Source organism: Fusarium keratoplasticum, chromosome 11, assembly GCF_025433545.1.
Source record: "Fusarium keratoplasticum isolate Fu6.1 chromosome 11, whole genome shotgun sequence".
NCBI lineage: Eukaryota > Fungi > Ascomycota > Sordariomycetes > Hypocreales > Nectriaceae > Fusarium > Fusarium keratoplasticum.
Genome location: NC_070539.1, coordinates 1,937,941 through 1,955,961, shown reverse-complemented (window position 1 = coordinate 1,955,961; position 18,021 = coordinate 1,937,941). Strand labels below are relative to the sequence as shown.

General features: G+C 50.7%; 7 protein-coding genes across 7 annotated transcripts; 2 read left to right on the top strand and 5 right to left on the bottom strand.

Annotated features, from left to right (window-relative positions):
* Positions 1–374: 374 nt before the first annotated feature.
* NCS57_01347400 (Efflux pump FUB11) lies at positions 375–2,142 on the bottom strand (the record flags this gene model as incomplete). Its single annotated transcript, XM_053063107.1, has 3 exons — positions 375–700; positions 747–1,427; positions 1,476–2,142. The coding sequence occupies 3 exons, from the start codon at positions 2,140–2,142 to the stop codon at positions 375–377; spliced, it is 1,674 nt and encodes a 557-aa protein (XP_052908002.1).
* A 293-nt stretch (positions 2,143–2,435) lies between these two features.
* On the top strand, positions 2,436–4,822 carry NCS57_01347300 (Zn(2)-C6 fungal-type domain-containing protein; the record flags this gene model as incomplete). The annotated part of the gene is made up of 8 exons (XM_053063106.1): positions 2,436–2,626; positions 2,687–2,744; positions 2,849–3,183; positions 3,238–3,615; positions 3,666–3,732; positions 3,782–3,971; positions 4,024–4,366; positions 4,420–4,822. The coding sequence occupies 8 exons, from the start codon at positions 2,436–2,438 to the stop codon at positions 4,820–4,822; spliced, it is 1,965 nt and encodes a 654-aa protein (XP_052908001.1).
* A 63-nt stretch (positions 4,823–4,885) lies between these two features.
* NCS57_01347200 (uncharacterized protein) lies at positions 4,886–6,480 on the bottom strand (the record flags this gene model as incomplete). The annotated part of the gene is made up of 2 exons (XM_053063105.1): positions 4,886–6,020; positions 6,068–6,480. The coding sequence occupies 2 exons, from the start codon at positions 6,478–6,480 to the stop codon at positions 4,886–4,888; spliced, it is 1,548 nt and encodes a 515-aa protein (XP_052908000.1).
* A 670-nt stretch (positions 6,481–7,150) lies between these two features.
* NCS57_01347100 (HET domain-containing protein) lies at positions 7,151–9,194 on the top strand (the record flags this gene model as incomplete). Its single annotated transcript, XM_053063104.1, has 2 exons — positions 7,151–7,673; positions 7,720–9,194. The coding sequence occupies 2 exons, from the start codon at positions 7,151–7,153 to the stop codon at positions 9,192–9,194; spliced, it is 1,998 nt and encodes a 665-aa protein (XP_052907999.1).
* A 167-nt stretch (positions 9,195–9,361) lies between these two features.
* NCS57_01347000 (Mannan endo-1,6-alpha-mannosidase) lies at positions 9,362–10,797 on the bottom strand (the record flags this gene model as incomplete). Its single annotated transcript, XM_053063103.1, has 3 exons — positions 9,362–9,868; positions 9,917–10,161; positions 10,209–10,797. 3 exons carry the CDS (start codon positions 10,795–10,797, stop codon positions 9,362–9,364), a joined length of 1,341 nt encoding a protein of 446 aa, XP_052907998.1.
* A 1,287-nt stretch (positions 10,798–12,084) lies between these two features.
* Positions 12,085–15,159, bottom strand: NCS57_01346900 (PNP-UDP-1 domain-containing protein; the record flags this gene model as incomplete). The annotated part of the gene is made up of 5 exons (XM_053063102.1): positions 12,085–12,354; positions 12,403–14,230; positions 14,280–14,369; positions 14,466–15,093; positions 15,150–15,159. 5 exons carry the CDS (start codon positions 15,157–15,159, stop codon positions 12,085–12,087), a joined length of 2,826 nt encoding a protein of 941 aa, XP_052907997.1.
* Positions 15,160–15,221: 62 nt separating this feature from the next.
* NCS57_01346800 (PNP-UDP-1 domain-containing protein) lies at positions 15,222–16,115 on the bottom strand (the record flags this gene model as incomplete). Its single annotated transcript, XM_053063101.1, has 1 exon — positions 15,222–16,115. The coding sequence occupies one exon, from the start codon at positions 16,113–16,115 to the stop codon at positions 15,222–15,224; it is 894 nt and encodes a 297-aa protein (XP_052907996.1).
* Positions 16,116–18,021: the final 1,906 nt, after the last annotated feature.

Here is an 18,021-nt window from a genome sequence, read left to right as displayed (position 1 = left end):
TGTGCCACAAGCCAAGACTGAGAGTGCTTGCAGGACTGCATGTCCCTGTTGAGCTGGGAAGCTGACGTGATATCCTTTGCCCATGTATCACCGGGCTAGGCGAGTGAGGCGAAATCACTTTATTGATCCTTCTGTCCCTTGTAGATCACCTCCGCAGTTGCCAAGGCCCCCTCAAACCATGCACGCATCACTGCTGCAAGCCGCACATTGTGCTGTGATATGTGGTATTAGTTTAGGTACAAGTCTATATAATAAAAGATTAATATGGCCCCTATTTGAACGTGAAAAGACAATATTCTGAACCGCCGAGCAGTAGAAATCTCCGATCCTCGAATGTCATAAATCTGCCTGAACCGCATCCCGGTCATTCGAGACTAATGGCTGTTTGATCTGGCTCTCCCGGTCTCCTCATCTTGCAGCACTGATTGTTCTTGCATGGCTGCAGCATGCTGAGCTCGCATCTTCTGAAGAATCTGAACAGCCTCAGAGGCATATTGGCACTTGAGTCTAATCCGAGCACCGTATTTGTAAAATAGAAACGGGAATGGAACACAGGCAAGAGCCAGAAACGCCGGAACGGAGCCTGCCCATTGAACACCGAGATTCTCGTACATATGCGGCGTGAATAGAGGAAAGGCTGCACCAAAGAGAGATCGAAGGACAGAATTGGCGGCCAAGACCGAAGCAGCAAAGACCACATCTGTTTCCTATTAGAGTTATGAATGTGTGTGAGGATGGCAACTTACAAGAGTCAATCAGATAGTTTAGTAGAGAAAGAAAGACCAGAACCAACCCCAGACCAAAGAACACTGAGCCAACAATCGGCACAGCCCAATGGATGGAAGGATATGTCGTCCAAGCAAACCAGAACAGTCCAATAGGTATAAAAACAGACCCAAGCATCGCCAGACGAAGTCTGGCCTCTGGGTCAAGCATACCACCCTTGGCAGCTGCCAAACGTACATAACGCTTGTTTTCAAAAATGGCTGTCAGAGTGGCAAGTGACACACCAACTGCAGTCCCGATGAAAGCTAGGCCTCCAATGCCTGGGCTCCAGCCTCGTCCTACTTGAAAGACAATGGGAAAGGCGGCAAAGCACATGTACAAGGTGCCGTAGATGATGGAGATGTATATCGAGAGGAGCAGGACGATGGGCTCTTTGAATAACAAGATCCAGGGTCGTGTGAGAGCAACTTTAAGCTGACTGGAAATGGACTTTGGAGGCTGACCGGCGTCGAGGAGCGAGATGTAGACTCTGCCTGTTCTTTCAGAGAGCATCTGGGCCCGTTGGCGAAGAAGATATGGGGCGTATGTTTCCGGAACAAGAAGTGTAATGAGAATCCAGAAAACCCCAGTGAAGATTGCCATCAAGCCTAGAAGCCAACGCCAGCCCTCTGTCTCTCCGAGGAAGCCACCGACAATGGGGCCTATAAACGAGTCAGCAGGTCATTCATGATATACACCATCTCTCATACCAATGGCGGGCCCCAAGAAGGGAGCAAGACCAAATAGACTGCCTGCCAGACCGCGTTCAGTATGGTTGAACATGTCCGCAATGACGCCTCCCGCGTTGGTCAATGGAGAAGAACCGAAGGCGCCGGCGAGGAAGCGAAGGACGAGTAAAGTTGGCATTGTCTGCGCGCAAGCAGCTCCAACATTGAACGCAGTCAAGGCAAAGTACGTAAAGACAAAGATCTTTTGCCTTCCATACAGCTCAGACAGAGGAGCCCAGAGCAGTGGCCCAACAGCAAAGCCCAATACAAAGAGCGACACACCCAGAGTTGCTACTTCCTGGGATATGTCAAAGGCGCGGATTATTTCCCTTATGCCTCCAGTATATGCAGAGCTCACGAAGGTGACAGCCAGAGTTGCGATCGCTTGAAGAATGGTAATCATCCATTTCCTCCATGGCGCAAAAGTCATGGCATCTTGAGGATCGTTGGGGAGGAACTTGACGAGGAAAGGATTCGATTCTGTTCCCTCGCCTACGTAGTTGTGCTCGGAGAACTTCTCCTCATCGATCGGGCCTCGGACCCGGGCCTTTGCCCATTGAAACGGCCTGAAGCTTGTGGTTTCTTCGATTTCGATGACATCAGCGATGGTCGTCGAGGAGGACGAGGGACTTGGGGGAGGAGGCGCCATGACTTCGTGGACGTCTGCGATCAATGGAAAAGAGAAGATGCAAGCGTCACATGGCCACTCGAGATTGATGTCTTGTTAAAGTCTAGATCCAACATCTCAGATGCGGAGGTCGGTATAAGTCACCCACGTCCCTCGGCATTTCAGCCGATAATGCCGCGGAGTTTTCTTCGGGAATAACAACCAACGCATCCAACGGCAATATAGAAATTCCCATCCCGACCCGTACATGAAACCCCGAAAGGCCGAGACGAGAAACTCCCAAATGACGACTTGTTTAAACTCCGCGGATCGATATGGACTACGAAACGCCCTCTCCTCAGCAGAACGGAGCGGGGAAACGAGGGAAGCCTAGTAAGGCGTGCGTTCCCTGTCGCGCACGCAAGATCAAGTGCGACGCTGCTGTGACTGGACTGCCCTGCAGCAGCTGTGTCAGCCGACAGTGCGCCCCGAATTGTGTCTTGTCGGCGCGCAAACCCCGAAGACGGTCAGTGAGCACCTAAGACTTGAAACAAATACACTTGAGATTGATATGGTGTCACATTAGGATTGTACGCACAGTTGCCGTCGAAAAGGAGTCCAGAGCACCACGACCTGACGAACGTGTAGGTGAAGCCGGTTCTCTGTATTCCTCGGTCACCCTCTTATGCTGCTCCTGTTTCCGCGCGCCTATCGAACAATAGATGCCGAGGCTGACATTCCCCGATAGACTCCAGAGCACGCAATAAACAGCGCTCAAACAACACGTACAGAGGCATCGAATCAGGTAACCCTACCTCAGACATCTCCTCTGGATCACAATAGCTCTACCCCTCGGGATCACCAGTCTCGGCCTGACCTACATTACCTCAATATTTTGCACGACGCCATCACCGACTCGCCAACAAGTCCACAGCACGCCAGCAACGATACTCCCGGCAGCCGACCTGATGATGACCTCATCCCTCGGATCCGGCTCTGGAATAAGCCACCGGAACTAGATGAGGTGGACAACGAGTTTCTTACTAAAAAGGGAGTTTTTGACTTGCCTGCTCGATGCTATATGTGAGTCAGGGCTCGAAGGTTACGTCTGCATTGGCCATCTACTGACACAACTAGGGACATGCTTGTTAGGACGTATTTTCATCAAGCCTGCTCTTGCAGTCCCGTCATCGAAAGAGTGGAGTTTCTCAGAAGCTATCAGTCGGGGGCCTGCTCCTTGTTTATACTCTACGCCATCTTTGCAGCCGCAACTCTCTTTGCGCCACCGGAAGCCATATCCGGCTGTGGATTCACTCACCGTTCGGCTGCTCAAGAATCATTCTTCTTAAAGGCAAATCTGCTTTACGACTTTCAGTATGAAAAAGATACCCTGCGCATGTTGCAGGGTTCACTCATCTTGGGTGTCATCATTCTTGACCATCCAACAGATAGAGACTTTCAGTATTGGTTCCATAACTCGATCCGCCTTGCAGTCAAGCTTGATATACATAATACGTGGGCTCTTAACTATTCTTTCTAGCGGCTAACAACTGACGATGCTATAGGTGTGCTAGAGGAGACGCATCTTTCAGACAGTTGAAGCTTTACAGGCGGATCTGGTGGGTTCTTTACGTATGCCACAGCCCCTTCTCGTCCTGCTCGATTTTGACTTGGCTTATAGATTCGTGATGTCTTTCATTCGTTCGTCAACACACAGAATCTTCGACTCCTTGAGAGTGTTCCCCTGTTAAAACTCCTCAACAAAGATGACTGGGAAATCGACGACATACATGAAGAATCCGACTTGTGGTCACCGATATCCCACCAGCAAAAGACTTCGCTAATTGCCCACTGCGAACTGGCCCAAATTTGTAGGTTATAAGCCAATCGCTAATTGTGGAGCTTATAATAACCCAGTTACAGTTGGAAATTGCTTGTCTACAGTCAAGAATGGGTCTCATCAAGGGTCTCATCAAGATGTACGCCAACTGATGCGTCCACTGGATGTTTGGCGTACGTCCCTCGCTAAGAAGATGGGTATTACCGACCCTTTTCATGATAGCGAGATATACTACCCAGAGACCCTCGCAATAAGCTACAGGTTTGAAGCCATCATGTGTCGCCTACTTCGTCGCTGCTGGCGTTCGCGAAATGTGAGTGGAAGTGAGTGGGCGAAGCAGAGACTTCGGTCAGCCATCTTTGAGCTTGACACCATCGCCAAGAGAGTCTTGGCGAATGGAACTATCCAGAAGTTCCCATTGACTTTGTAATTGCCAAACTGCCATTTGATAGTAACGTTTTTATTAATCACCATTATAGTGTCAGTACAATGCCGGCTCTCCTGGCACTTCATATCGAAACAGCACTTGATCCGTCAGAGACAGATCTTGTCCGCTCAATGGCCAAACTGTCAATTAACCAGACAATGCTGGTTCTTGACCAAATCAAGGATGTTCCTGCAATATCACGAGCCCTTCCGGCCTTTGAGATGGTGCTCTCTAGGAAGAACCTTTACTCGACTCCATCAAGTCATTCTGAGTCCATGCAGTCACCCTCAGCCCAGGATCGCCCGAACCAATCGTCTGCGTTATTGCACGCGCATACTGGCATAGACTCGCACCTCGGTTTGGGGGAGCATCTTTCTCCTCATGGCGACTTTTTGGGATTAGATTTCTTGGATCGGTGGGAGATGGAGGAGTTGGACTTTACAGGCATCTACTGATGTAGTCTATTTGGCCGCGAGAGTATGCATCGATAAAGAAACGGTTCAATTTAGAAATAATACCTAGTTGGCCCGGGCCTTAGATTCCCTGTTCTCTAGGTACTTTTCCCAACTAGGCATACCCCCGATCCAAAACTTCATATCGCCGGCTTCCCCCTGAGCACAAAGGCGTGCTAGTTGCTTCTGGTACTGCTCCCGCAACTCATCGTTCCCGGCCGCATCACAGAGAGATCTCAGGATGATACGAGATGTTCTTGAGCTCTCACTAGGGAATCTGTTGACAGCCTCCAAAGCCATGGTCCAGTATGAGCGTGCCTTCTCGAAGTTGGATATGACGTGGTAAACCTTGGCCAGAATTATGTAGGCTCGAATCTTCTCATACTTGAGACGAGGGAACTCCTTCAAGGCATTGAGACAAAGCACTTTGGCATTGTAGTATTGTCCTCGGGAAAAGAGCACTTCCGCCAGGGACAACTCTAAAAGGCCCTTGCCCATCACGGGGATGTAGGCTCCTTCACGGCGTTCGATCTCCCACCGCAGAACGTTTTCGGCCCATGTGAAAAGAACCAACTCTCGTAGCGCGTCAGCAAGCTCGCAGATGAGGTCGCGGAGATCTTCATCAAGGACAATCTCGCTAGGCTGTTGAGACAAACGACGCCCTGCGTCGAGTAGAATGATGGCTTGGTGGGTTTCCCCCCGTTGACGAAGAGACCTGCCCCGGACGACGCGCTTTTTGAAGTCCACTGCTTTCTCCATTGGAGATGGGGTCTCACTCAGGGGAGACCAAGTTTCGAGCACCTCTTCGGCTGATTTCAGTGCTTCGATTTGCATAAAGTTGAGAGCTCGCTGGATTGCGTGCTGGCCAGCGATCGAATGCATTCTCTCATCAAGAGCAGCCTCTTCGCTGCTTCTGGGGGCCAGATTGGCTGCGGATTGAAGCATGGAACCCTCAATGCGATTCAAAACGCATTCCGCTAGTGCAATGCGAGAGGCGAGATATGGGCTCTCAACACCAACTGACACGCGCTTGGCTTGGCCAATGGCGAACTGCTTCCAAGCCATGTCGGAGAACCGGGATGACTCAACGAGGGTGAGTCCGAGATCGATCTTTACAGCATTGGAGAGGCCGGGGAAGTCATCTGAGCAGGCCTTAAGCGTATGCTTCAGGTGTGGGAAGGCCAGAGTCGGGTCGTCAGAACTGAGTGTGGTTAGTGAAGGGATGAGTGTGTGGTGGACTGAGCCTACACAGTCTCCAGATACTTCCAAGGAATCGATCTGTACGCGACGATCAAGGCCCGGTTCTTCCAGTGTGTCTGATCATCTGGAGCGTGTCTCTGGCGAGCAAGATGGGCAATTTCCCCATCAACCTCATAGAGCTGATGTGAGATCTTGATGTAAGCGTGAGGCAGACGAGTCATGGCAGATACCAGACTTTGCTGGTTCGATAGAACGTTGGCTAGAGCTGAAGGGAGACCAACAGCGCTTGCGTCCACGCTTTCGATATCGCCCTGGGAATTCCATCGATTGCGGGGTGATGAGCCTCGGATGAGGAGGCTGAAAGGGATCTTGGTAGGTGCAAGAAATGACGAGAGATTCAGCAGCTTGCTCGAGTCATCGTACATCGAGAGCGCGGGCTGACGGGGCTCCAACGAAGACATGATGAAGTGGAGCAAGCAAAGCAAGTGGAGGAGTGTTTCTGAGTACTCGTGTACTGGGTATGCTAGCTGAGTTTGACGAACTCTAGCTGTCCGTGCCCGGGCAGATGGAGTCGAGATTGATCGAAGGACGATAGCTACTGATAGCTACTCATCCAGAATCAACTGATGATGATGAAGGAAGTGCGGGGTCGACTCTAACCGCCAGCTCGAAACTATTAATAAATCAGGCTGTGAAAGGGTGTCCTCGATTGGCCGAGTTGACGTTCAAGACATGCATGCTACTCGTGACCTGTGTGTGTAACCAAGACCATAGCTAGTGTGGGAGACCTCGCTAGGTGCAATTTGTCCCAGAGAAGCTCTTATGATAAGGTCGCTGTTTGTGGTTGTGATTCACGCGTGGTGCTTATCAATCACCCGTTGATAGTCAACCTAGATATCTCTATATATCTACCCAAACTCTCATCAAGATGAATTCTCCACCGAGTAACTGAATAACTTGGTAAAAACTTGGCGACGCAACAATAATGCATGTGACTGCCGTCGTCTAGCTCAGCGACGTGGCTGGCTTGTATTGGCCGTAGGTGCATATGGCCCCCAATTTCTTATCACGCCGAAACCAAGAAAACTGTTGCAACCGTCATATATCATTTTCTTAAGAATTTCGTTCAAAATGCTGTATCAACATATCCCATTGACGAGTAACTCGCAAACAAGGGTCTTGGTTCTCCAGCCTGCCCAAGACAAATCAGAGGTTCTGGTTGGATCATTGAAGGTATGTGACCTACAAAGGTCGTCGGGATCTATCATCCCGTCTTCTCCATTTGAGGCACTCTCCTATGTCTGGGGTCCCCCAAGTTCGACGCACACACTCACACTTGGTACTGCGTCTCTACCTATCACGGCCAACTGCGATGGGGCACTAAGAGAACTGAGGTGGACCTCGAAAGAGCGCCATCTTTGGATCGACAGCATTTGCATCGACCAGACTGATGGCGGCATCCGGGAAAGGAACATTCAAGTTGCTATGATGGGCGACATTTATGAAGCAGCTTCTGATGTTCTGGTTTGGCTTGGCCCAAGCGACGAGAAGACGACGGCACTCTTACGACACTTTAAGCGGCTATATCTAATTCGGGATGACTTTTGGGAAGATCTGAGACACAACCTGTGTTCTAAATTCATGAATAAATGTGGTTAGTATCTCTCGATACGATATTCGACTTGGGCTCACATTCGCAGAGGGCAAGTGGAAAACGTCGCAGATGTGGGCTGTCCAAGAAATCATCGAAGGACTCCTTAGCAGAACTTGGTTTGAGAGAATGTGGACTCTCCAAGAACTTCTCCTCGCAAAACACGCAACAATCATGTGTGGTACTCAGACCATGTCGTGGGATGCGCTCTGCCAGGCCCTCGAGCTCATCGAGGCCTCGTTTCCCTTGTCGAGCAAGGGAACTCGGAACTTTGTCAACTGCTTCTACGCGTGCTCCGACTTTAAAGAGATGCTAGAAGACATTGAAAACAACGAGACTGATGATGGGGTTAAAGTGCTTTCGAGAATGGTTCATCATTCAAGAATCAGACATGCCACAAACCCCAAGGACAAGATCTTTGCACTCTACGGTCTCTCACAAAAACTGGGGAAACCCATGCCGCAGCCGGACTATACCCAATCTATTTCGGAGATCTACACAAGGGCCACTGTTGCTATTATGCAGCAGGATAACTCTCTCTGGCCACTAGAAAATTTGTGGAGTGAGAACCGGCGAGACGATCTTCCTTCGTGGGTGCCAGACTGGAGTGAGGACTCCCGATGGTCCGATGACCTCAATCAGGACCTTGGACATGTTCCATTAGATCATGCGGATCGTGATATTCCTTCTCACTGGGACGGGCCAACTGAACCAGCCGCATCGATCAGGATATCCTCCGACTATAAACAACTTGTTCTCAGCGGCAGAACACTAGGAGTTGTTGATCATGTGGTTGGCGATTCTAGTAGAGTGCAGGCTCAAACCGAAACCCTCGCTGCAACTCATGGAACAGTCAAGTACGAACTGGCAATACGGAAGCACGGAGCAGAGACGATCAAGCTCTTCCGAATGCTATGCTGTAGTACCTCTGCGGGGGATCAGTCTGAAGCTCAACTTTGTCAGTTGTTGCTCACAAACAGCCCAACGCAACCCGAAACATCCTTCATGTCAGGGCTTCGAGCTCTGAGATGCGTATTTGAGACAGAAGCATCTGAGAAGAACCGACGGTACATCTTTACTCGTGCGAGGAATAAACTGATGAGAGCTACAAATGAGATGAGCAGGCATTCAGACGTTCTCTCCTACGTCGAGTCTGATGTTGATGCCGCCCTCGACGCCATCTTTGCCGGATCTGATGTTGCCAGTCACGAGTCATGGGTAGAGGGCGACTGCGATAGATCGCTGTTCAACTCTTTGATGTCTGCTGCTAGCCTTTACCGCCTCATAAGAGGCCTTTGGATCAACAGGTCCATCTTCACAACGGACTCAGGCCTTCTCGGGTATGCCCATGGACGAGCCTTGAAAGGCGACAGGGTGGTCATGTTTGTTGGTGCTGAGGTTCCAAGTGTGATCAGGCCTCGCGGGGGAGAGTTTAAAATCCAGGGGCCTGCGGTTGTCAAGGCAAGAGGGAGCATAATGAATGCTCTACAAGGCTCATTGTTGAAGGAATTTGTCCTACTCTAAGATGAGCGTCATTACATAGCTCACTGTTTGTCCTATGCATGGAATCTGGTAGGAATGCACTGAGTATGTGGAAGAAAGCCAACCAGTTTCCAGGATTTTGTTCTCAAGACATCTGCATCTGCTCAAAACAACTTTTCTCTATCAATTATAACAACCCAAACGCTGGTTTACATGAAGTACAGAGCCCAGGCAAACAAGGCCAGAACCACGTTCACCCCCGTAAGACGCGTAGCGGAGCTGTCATCGTCCTTGTCATCAGAAGATGAACCGGCACTCCCCGAGTCAGAGTCGTTACCAGAACCAGAGCCACCGGCCTTGGCCTTCTCGTCAACCCACGAAACAGCAGCGTGAGCATCCGAGATCAGCAGGTTCGAAACAACAGCCAGCTCGCCCATGGTTTGCTCCAACGCATCGTCTCCGTCTTTGTCCGCATCGGACTCTTCAGCTGACTTGCGGAGGGCCTTGAGGATGGGCTCGGCAGTGAAAGGAGCAATTTGACTTGTCACGGCAAGCCATCGCTGAGAGAGAGCTTTGAAAGTCAAGAGGTCCCTGGCGCACTTGTTATCACTGGGACAAGATGCTTCGGCGAAGCTTCCGTCCTTCTGGAAGAAGGTGTCGACGAAGGACGATGTGAGGTTCTGAACTCGGGACTTCCAGGTTGACGAGCCGTCGGTCTAGAAAAGTGTTAGACTCGAAAAGATAATTAGCCTGATGAAACATACCTGGTTGTACATATAAGCCGCACCGAGAGCAAGCGAAGAAGCGGCTCCAGATCGTTGAACCTTGCTGATCTGGGTACAGTTTGACTTGACGCTGCTTCCGTCATAGACGGCAAAGGTATCGTGGTCGATGAGCTCAATGTCGTACAGCCAGTCCCACACTTTCTCGGCATACTCGACATAGGTCTTGTTACCGGTTTGTCTGGCGAGACGAGAGCTGAGGGCGAAGAAAAAAGTATTGGCCTCGGCTGCTTGGATTAGTCCCGCGTCTAAGAGAAACCGGGTAGAAACTTGCCCGACTTCCAATCATATCCATTGTTGGAAAACGCAATCTGCCACCGCAAACCTCCATCACACGTCTTCTTCTCGACCTCGATGTCCCATCTCAGGCGTTGCGACTCAAACACAGATTCGGCAAGGTCGAGCCACTGAGGCTCATCCTTGGGAGGATCAGGGAACCCATACTCGGCAGCAGTCAGAGCAGCCATGGCCCAGATGGACTGATCGTCATTGGCAGCGTTGAGAGTCTGATTCGCTGGGATAAAGTCCTCGTTCTGACCGACCTGGTGCAAGATGCCCTGCATCACCAAGTCGTTGTATGTCTCGTCGCCCGTCAATTGCCAATAGTCGATATAGGTGCTCATGAAAGCCCCAGACTGATAAAAGTAGTATGTGAGATCGTCATCCTTCGATTTAGCTGTCCTCTGGGGCAGAAGGCCAGGTACTTGGCCGGTCTCGTTGCCGTGGTAAAACTTGATGAGATCAGCAGCAAGTGACTTGGAAGTCTTGAGAATGTCATCTCGGCTACCGAGTTCCAAAGAGTGAACGGGAAGGAGATGTGCCAGAAGCAGGAGGCCTGCAGCTCGGGTTTGGGGTGCAAACATATTGGCGAGGCCGAGAAATGGAAACAAATGAGTGACAATGAAACGACCGTGAGGATTGACGTCGTAGAACCGAGGGTTTCAAAGAGGGAACAGTGGTTCTTTAAAGCCGGCGGGGGCATAATTAGCAATTTAAGCGAGATGGCAATCACTCTTGGCGTGATCCTTCAGAGTAAGCAGGGCCTAACACTGCCACCGCCGAGATGCAGCTGAAACACCGCGATGGCTTCATTGCTGAATACGAGCGGTGACTGCAGATGCATCGAGTGTTTCCTGTATTAAATGAGTCTTGACCGAAGATGAAATTTCCAACTAATTTTTTTGTTGGCTCTTGTTCAATCTTTCGTGGTTCGAGATGTCGGCCATTACTCTTTTTGGTATTGTCCGTGGGGTGACAACAAAAGACCTTAAACCAGCAACATCTCGAAAACTCCTGGCTCATCTTCTATCCAATCCGTGGGATTCCACTTCTCCTGCTTCGCCTTCTGAGACTCGCGATATACAGTCGCTCTGCCTACCAGCTTCTACCCCCTGTCTTTTCGCCTTACGACAAACTCGGAATTCGATCCCTCGATGGCGCAGATCCTGTCTCCAACGTGCACGTCCCCAGGACTGGTTGCCAGGTCCCCCCTGCTTGTGAGAAACAAGACACATCTGTCAAGCCTGCGTGTGTTGCTGTCAAGTGGAGGAGAGCTTGTTCGCAGTTGGGGGGTGACGAGGATTGTGCCGCCTCCACACTGAATCGGCCGCGTTCCTCTTGGAGCGCCCCATGTATACGAGAGAGCTTCGTAGTCGACAGAGGCGACATTTTCTTGGAGGGTGATCTCGCTTAATGGGCATTCAATAGGCTGGCTTGGCCGCCAGGCGGGATGAAGGATGAGAACGCGGATCTTCTTGGGGCCCGATGACGGGACGTACTGAAAAGGGGACGTAGAGTCTACCATTGTGTGTCTTTGGGTTAGAGATGCACATTGACAAGATACTGAGGGATCTCGGCTCATTTGAAGGAGCGCCGAAGTGGAGGCAGTAGGACTTTTTAGCTGGATGTAGGGGTGGTCCTCCAAGCCACCCCCAGGCAGTTTAAGCGCCCATGCAAGGCACTCTCAGTTTTAACTGGTAAGTGTACGAGACCTCAATCGGATCATGTCAAAGGGAAGAACTGCCTCGGCTGATTGTTACTCCTTCAGCCTTCTTGGCAATCGCACCGAAGACAAGATATCAACTTGGTTTTACAGAAGGCTAGATTCAGGGCTGAGCACATCAATAGAATCAAGTTGCTCTATCAACTGTTTACCAGTATGGAAAGAAACAGTTGTCGGTGTCCCTACAATCTGGTGAAGAGTAGCCCTGCGGACATTCTCGATGCTGGCCCCGAGGTTGATCTTGAATTCCATCCCTCAGCGACGACCAAAAGTCTCGTTCAGCTTCCCGATAAGACTCTATCGTCTGCCCATCTTGGTCTCGAACCTCGACGCCAGCGCCATTCTCAACTAGCAGGTCAAAGATGGCCTTGTATCTTCTCAGGATGGACGTCAACGGTTCGCGGTCGTGCGGTGCATACTAAGAAATTAGCGCTTGTTAACACGAGCCTTGTTTGTAGATGCTCACCGCGTGTTGATCGGTACATTCACAAACCCCTTTGTTGTGCTTTGAGATTTCCGAGTCAATCTCGTGTAGCTTAATCGCGATGTGATGTAGCTGCTTCGCCGCCTCTAAGAGTGATGTCCGGCCACGTTCGTCCTTGGCATCGATGTCGATGCCTGCCTGGACAAGAAGCTGGGCCATGGCTGAATGCCCATACCATACTACCCAAGATAGTATTGAGCGGCTTTTATCATCCTTTGAGTCCACATCGGCTCCAGCTTCGACGAGAAGCTGAGCTATGGATAAATGCCTTCCCTCACTACCCGCTACCCATGATAAGGCTGAGCGTCCTTCATTGTCCCTCGAGTTAACGTCGACTCCGTCCTTGGCGAGAAGGAGCTTGACTGCCACTAAATAATTGTTTTGGGCAGCGTAGGAAAGTGGCGTTCGGCCAAGGCAGTCCGGCGAGATCAAGTCAGTTCGAGAATCTGCGAGAAAGAAGTCTGCCACTTTCGTGGGATCCACGAGTTCCTCACGCAACGCGACCAACAGTACCGTTCGACCGTCAGAGTCTTTAGAGTTTACATCCATCTTATATTCGTCAACCAACAACTTGAATGCCGCCATCGACCCCTCAGAGACGGCAAATGATAGCAACCCGCGGCAATCATCCCTCGAGCTCAACCCGGTTTGGTCCTTGCCAAGCAGTTGCCTCATCATTGCCACATTATCATCCTTTACCGCATGTCTAAGCGGTGTGTCGTCCCAAGTGTCTTTGGTGTTCAAGTCTGCCCCATGGTCTAGAAGCCACTGCACTGCGGGGCCTTGCTTTTCACGAACGGCGAGGTGTAGCGGTGTGCGGCTCCGGTCATCGCGAGCGTTGATGTCAGCACCGGCTATCATAAGTAAAGCCTCCATAACACCCACGTGTCCTCTCCCTGCAGCGTAATGCAACGGTGTTCTCCCTCTTGGGCATTTGGACTCTGCGTCAACCTTGCCTGTGTTGAGGAGATACGATACCATTTCGACCTGTCCGTTGGTGGCAGCCCATGATAATGGCGTACGATAAGCTTCATCGTTGGAACCTAGGCAAGTTTGATCTGCGAGGAGTTTCACTGCCTCCAAGAGTCCAAAATAGGCTGCCAAATGAAGCCCGATTGGTGTTGGTGCAGCACCCCAATAGGCAATAGTATCATTGAACACAAATTCCCTCAGGACGGCTTTTGATAGTCCAATATTTCCACACCTGAGAAATTCAAGTACGGTCGGAAGCAAGGCTGATGCTTCACGGGCATGATATCCCCAGTTTAGTGCAGCATACTCATGGAAAGGGTAGCCCGAGAACGGCACAAAATCCCGCTTGTATTCTGCCCAGGATATCTTTTGAAAGAAGTCAAGCGAAAGATAGGCGAGACAAGAAGCAGTTATATGGCTCTGTGCATCCGGGAGTCGCTTGCTCCTTTCCCGCTCAAAATATTCTTGAGTTGTATAGTGCACAAGCCGAACAATGTCGCGTCCTGGATCCACAACGACCAGACCGGCGCAAACAGAGACGACATCGTCCATGTCAGAGATATTGGACTGGTCAAAATGTGTCGAGCCGACAATGACAGCAAGAGCGTGCTGGAGCTGAACAGTGGTGAGATGAACCCTTGCGCAGGCAACCCACGATAGTACTTCGATGGCAAGATCGCGCCTGTTCCGAGTTTGACCCTCGATTCGCTCTAGAGCAAGGTCATAGGCTCGATCATAGGCATTGTTGCCAGTTGGAAGGCTTCCTAAAGCATCTCGGAACGCTCTCATAGACCGCGCACCGACCAACGAGTCAAGATGGAGGGTGGCCAGGAGAAACCTAAATGATATCAACATCATATCACAGAAATTCGGGAAAGAGTGCCTACATTCCATCGATAGCCTTGACGATTTCTGTCCTTGTCTCCTCTTGCAGCTCGGGGCTCTGCCTGACAAAACGAGGCAGCTTGGTCATGTAACTATCCACATAATTCCAAACATCCTCGTCAGCTGCCCGGATCTCGAGTTTTTGAGCTCCCGCAAATTGTCATTCGATATCTGGGATATGTCTTGACGTTGCAAAGACATTGGCTCCATATGCTTGTTGTACCTGGAAGATCTCATCTAGGAGTGCTTCACCGAGGTGGTGTTCAGCCTCGTCGAGTGCGTCCACGACAATGAAAAGCCTCGAGAAACTCGGGACGATGGAATGTAAAACATCTCGGACTTCACGAATGTACACCTCTCGAGATTCAGCCTTGCATGTATCATGAAGTTTTTTGACGCTGCCAAGAGCAGACGAATGATGGGCGGCTAGTTGTCTGAGAATGCTTCCAAGGAGTTGAACAAGCTCGAGCTGTTGTTTGAAGTCCAGATATATAAATGCCACTCCGATCGGCTTGCTGTCGGTTTGCTCTCGTCTCCCGAGTAAGTTCTCAATGACGATTGATGCGAGAACCGTCTTGCCTGCTCCAGGTATACCTGGGCAGAAGAGAGTCTTGTTGCCAGCATCGAGCCAACCTTGGAATTCTGAGGAATCCAAGAGCCATTTTCCGGCCCCAGTTCCGGGGTCTCGGCCCCGGGCCTTGTCGACCTGGGTCTTGGCATGGTCAATCGGGGAAAGCCATTGCAGCAGGTTCTCCTCCTCTTCGTTGCGTTGATGATGGAGGACCTCTTTCACACCTTGGCGGACTTCACCTAGAACTATACTTTGTTAGGACCTGGAACAGATAAACAGATGTTTAAATAACTGCACTAACGGGACTCCATTTTGCCTGCCCATGCTGGCTGTTGCGCTACCTTTTGAGGTCTCACAATACCCAGCAGATCTCTCACGCAGCGGCCGTGAGAGCTGCATGATTGTGCCATTCGTCATTCTTGTGGCCATCAGAGTAGTCGCAGATTCCTCGAATCACAAGGCAGGGGAAGTTGTTCATCAAACCTGCTGCCTCCATCTCAAAGCAGAGCACATTAAGCGCTGGGTCGTTGGCATATCGGTCTCTTTCGGCGGCATCCTTCATCACTGTATTGGCAGATGCGATGGTCCCATAGTGGATAGCGATTGTTCGATCCGACGGTCGCGGAGGGCGTTCTATCAGCCCACTAGAGTCGCATTCATCGCATGTCTTGCCATTGCGATGCCGAGATTCGACACGATAGAGCTTATCAGAAGCAGGGCGCGAATATTCGGGCATGTCGTCCATGCGGGTCAGATTTTCAGCCATGGAATGCCTCTTCCTTGGATCATTGTGACGTCGTCGGACTTCGGGTAGGGCACCGAGAAGTACACGTGGAGGAGCATTGAGCTGGCCTGTTCGTTTGAACTCGCCGTCTGACAACCGCTTTCCCAAGTCATACTGCAAGACTCCTCCAAGCTGGCCTTTGGGCTCACTGACCACCACATCACCAAGGCGGATGTCTCTCTCAGGTGTTGGAGCGCCTCCACCAATTCCGACCATGAGGGCAAATCTCAGGTTAGGAAAGGACCGGACCATGTCTCTGGCAACGCAAGCAGCAGAGGTGGTGCCGTAGATGCCGGACGGAAGACATCCAATGACAACGTTGTGGCTGTGAACGCGGCCGAAGACGTAGGTATTGTCGTCGTTGGGGTCGGCAGCTTCCAGGCCATCATACTCATCGTCCAGCATCCGGCAGGCGGCTTCAAACTCTTCCTGTAACGCGCAGATCCACCCAATCGTGTACTGATCAGCAGCGGGTTCTGACATCTCGGAGTGGTCGAAACGCACGCTGGCGGCAGGTCACAGTAGACCGCTCAGCGATATTAAAACAAGCGGATTAATGAAAAAGAGATGAGACAGAGATATAAAGAGGTAACCGATACTAAAGAGAGGCGCAGATCGAAGCGTGAAGCTGCTGAAAGTCAAGATGCTGGCTAGGCGTCCATAACCCAACCTGGGACTAAGAATGACAAAGAAATGCCGGAGGGAGATGAGAGAAAAGTCAGACCACTTCGTGGAGTGGACGCGGATTATTACCTCGGGCATCATTGCATTATCAGTGTGGCTTGGGAATTGTTGATCCAAATCAGGCTGTGGATTGTTCGCCTTAAACCGGCAGGCTGGAGCCTTGGCGAACTACAGCTGGCCATTGTCTGACAATGGATCCATACCTACCACCAAGATGAGCAATCCTCAGTTAATTCTCATCAGTGTTTCTTCATGTTCTCGCATAATAGCTATCCTAAACTGACAAGAAATTATTCAAGTCAACAAATGGTTTAAGTTATTTTCCAGCAAACCCTGGTCAATATCTCTCCGCCTTAGTAGATCAGAGCAACCTTGGGGCAAGCAGGAGTAAGCTAAGATAGGTCAAGGTCTCTAATGATAGTTGAGAATGTTTTGCCTAGCTAAGATACAAGAACAACAGTGTGTCTTAGCCCCAGTTTAGGAAGAAGGCCGAGCCCACTACCCACGGTGCCCAAGCTCGTAAAGATCAAACCGGGTCCCAAAAAAATCGTACCCAACATTGCGCTCATTAATCACGGTCGAAGCGTTTCTCTCTCGCTCCTCGTAAATCTCCAGAAAGTCAAACCGGGCTGAATCCCACATCACACAGCCCCATTCAAAGAGAGGGTCGGTGTAAAAGTCATAGACTCTCTTCTTCAGCGTATAACGCCAGGTATCCTCGGCGCCATCGTCGCCATCGCAGAAGAAAGGAGGAATCTTGCGCATGGCCTTGGCAAGCTTTTTGTTTCTTTGGTGCAGGTCCCAGATGTGTTCGAGAGCGCACTTCAGGAAGGCGTTGTTCATTCTCTTAATAGGGATTCCGCCCCCGACCAGCCTGCATTTCTCTTCCGAAACAGTTCGAAGCGATATAAGACTCGCTCGATTCTCTCCCACTCAAGCCGGGAGACAGGGCACTTCTCAATACTCTCCTTGAGTGGCTCTTGCCAATCGTGGCGCTCGGTACAAATGACGATGAATCGCTGCGCGAGGACCGAGACGGTCTTGACGTGGAAGTCGCTGAGGGCGAGGGCGTCGGTCATGGAGATGGTTGCATTTTCAAATGAAGATCGGGTAAGCCGCTTGATGTAGCGTGAGACGTAACCAACCTGATTTTCCATTCTCGAATGAAGTGGACGCGGTTGTAGTTCGACACGGTTGTTGAGGTACGGAGGAGAGCACCGATGGGTCATGAGAGCTTCAGGAAGGTTGGCAGCTCCGATACAGTTGGTCAAGACGGTGCGGATGAGGGCGGACTTGGTATTCTTGAAGGCCGCATAGAGCTGGCGACAAGACAGGGCCGCCGTGGCCAGGGAAGGTATATCGGGGAGGCAGGCGAGGATGTGTTGGTGCACTTCCATGGGAGCCGCGAGAAGGTGGCTGTGAGCTTCCGGCATGACGGATGTCGCTGCCACAGGCTGCGTATCATGCGAAGATCTGATGCTGAGCTTGATCGAACTCATCGTCGAGGAGGGTGGAAGGAAGAAGATGAAGAGAGGTATAGAAATGCTGTCAATACTTCTGGCGTAGAATTCAATTATATATTAGGCAGAAGGTTGATTAACCTCTTGGTGGCTTTGTGTGGATGTGTGTGTGTTTGCTTCGTTGTTTTGTTTCTGCTTGCATTATCACTGCCCAGAACAAACAAGGGCAACAGTCAATGACAGTA